General features: G+C 68.2%; 1 protein-coding gene across 1 annotated transcript; it reads left to right on the forward strand.

The window, feature by feature from the left end:
- Nucleotides 1-711: 711 nt before the first annotated feature.
- Nucleotides 712-1,112, forward strand: LOC146596222 (eukaryotic translation initiation factor 5A-1; the record flags this gene model as incomplete). The annotated part of the gene is made up of 2 exons (XM_085304287.1): nucleotides 712-934; nucleotides 1,032-1,112. Coding segments are annotated over exons 1-2 (246 nt in total), but the record flags the coding sequence as incomplete, so codon positions are not given.
- Between the last annotated feature and the right edge of the window lie 6 nt (nucleotides 1,113-1,118).

Below are 1,118 nucleotides of genomic sequence, written 5' to 3' on the forward strand. Positions count from 1 at the left end.
CCCGATCCCCGATCCTTGCTGGCTCTCAGCTTCTCCTGGTTCCTCAATCCCAGATCCTTGCTGGCTCCCAGCTCTTCCCAGTGCCTCAATCCCAGCTCCTTGCTGGCTCCCAGCTCTTCCAATCACCCCGATCTCAGATCCTCAGGGCTCCCAGCTCTTCCCAGCGCCCCGATCCCAGATCCTCAGGGCTCCCAGCTCTTCCCACCAGCCCGATCTCAGATCCTCAGGGCTCCCGGCTCTTCCCAGCGCCCCGATCCCAGATCCTCAGGGCTCCCAGCTCTTCCCAGCTCCCCAATCCCAGATCCTCACTGGCTCCCAGCTCTTCCCAGCGCCCCGATCCCAGATCCTTGCTGGCTCCCAGCTCTTCCCAGCTCCCCGATCCCAGATCCTCCCTGTCTCCCAGCTCTTCCCAGCGCCCCGATCCCAGATCCTCAGGGCTCCCAGCTCTTCCCAGCTCCCCAATCCCAGATCCTCGCTGGCTCCCAGCTCTTCCCATCACCCCGATCTCAGATCCTTGCTGTCTCCCAGCTCTTCCCAGCGCCCCGATCCCAGATCCTCAGGGCTCCCGGCTTTCCCCGATCCCACCTTGAGGGGGGTGGGTTCAGCACAAGCCTCTCCGGGGACCGGGCGCCCTGGGGGCTCCCCCCACCCCACCCCGGCGGCCGGTGCCGTCCCGTCCGGTCCCCGCGCGGGTGCCGGAGCTGGTGCCGGAGCTGGCGCCGGTGACGGTGCCGGCGCCTCCCGGCAGCCCTGCGGACACCTGATCACCATGGCGGACGACCTGGACTTCGAGACCGGCGACGCGGGCGCCTCCGCCACCTTCCCCATGCAGTGCTCGGCGCTGCGCAAGAACGGCTTCGTCGTGCTCAAGGGCCGCCCCTGCAAGATCGTGGAGATGTCCACCTCCAAGACGGGCAAGCACGGCCACGCCAAGGTACCGGGGCGCGGGGGGGGCTGCCGGCGCCCCTGCCCCACGGCCGGCCCCGCTCCGCCAGCCCCACACGCACGCGCACCCCCCTCTCCCGCTCCAGGTACACCTGGTCGGCATCGACATCTTCACCGGGAAGAAGTACGAAGACATCTGCCCCTCCACCCACAACATGGACGTGCCCAACATT

This window comes from Rhea americana, unplaced genomic scaffold, assembly GCF_003343005.1.
Source record: "Rhea americana isolate MKP2758 unplaced genomic scaffold, rheAme1 scaffold_2057, whole genome shotgun sequence".
Lineage (NCBI taxonomy): Eukaryota > Metazoa > Chordata > Aves > Rheiformes > Rheidae > Rhea > Rhea americana.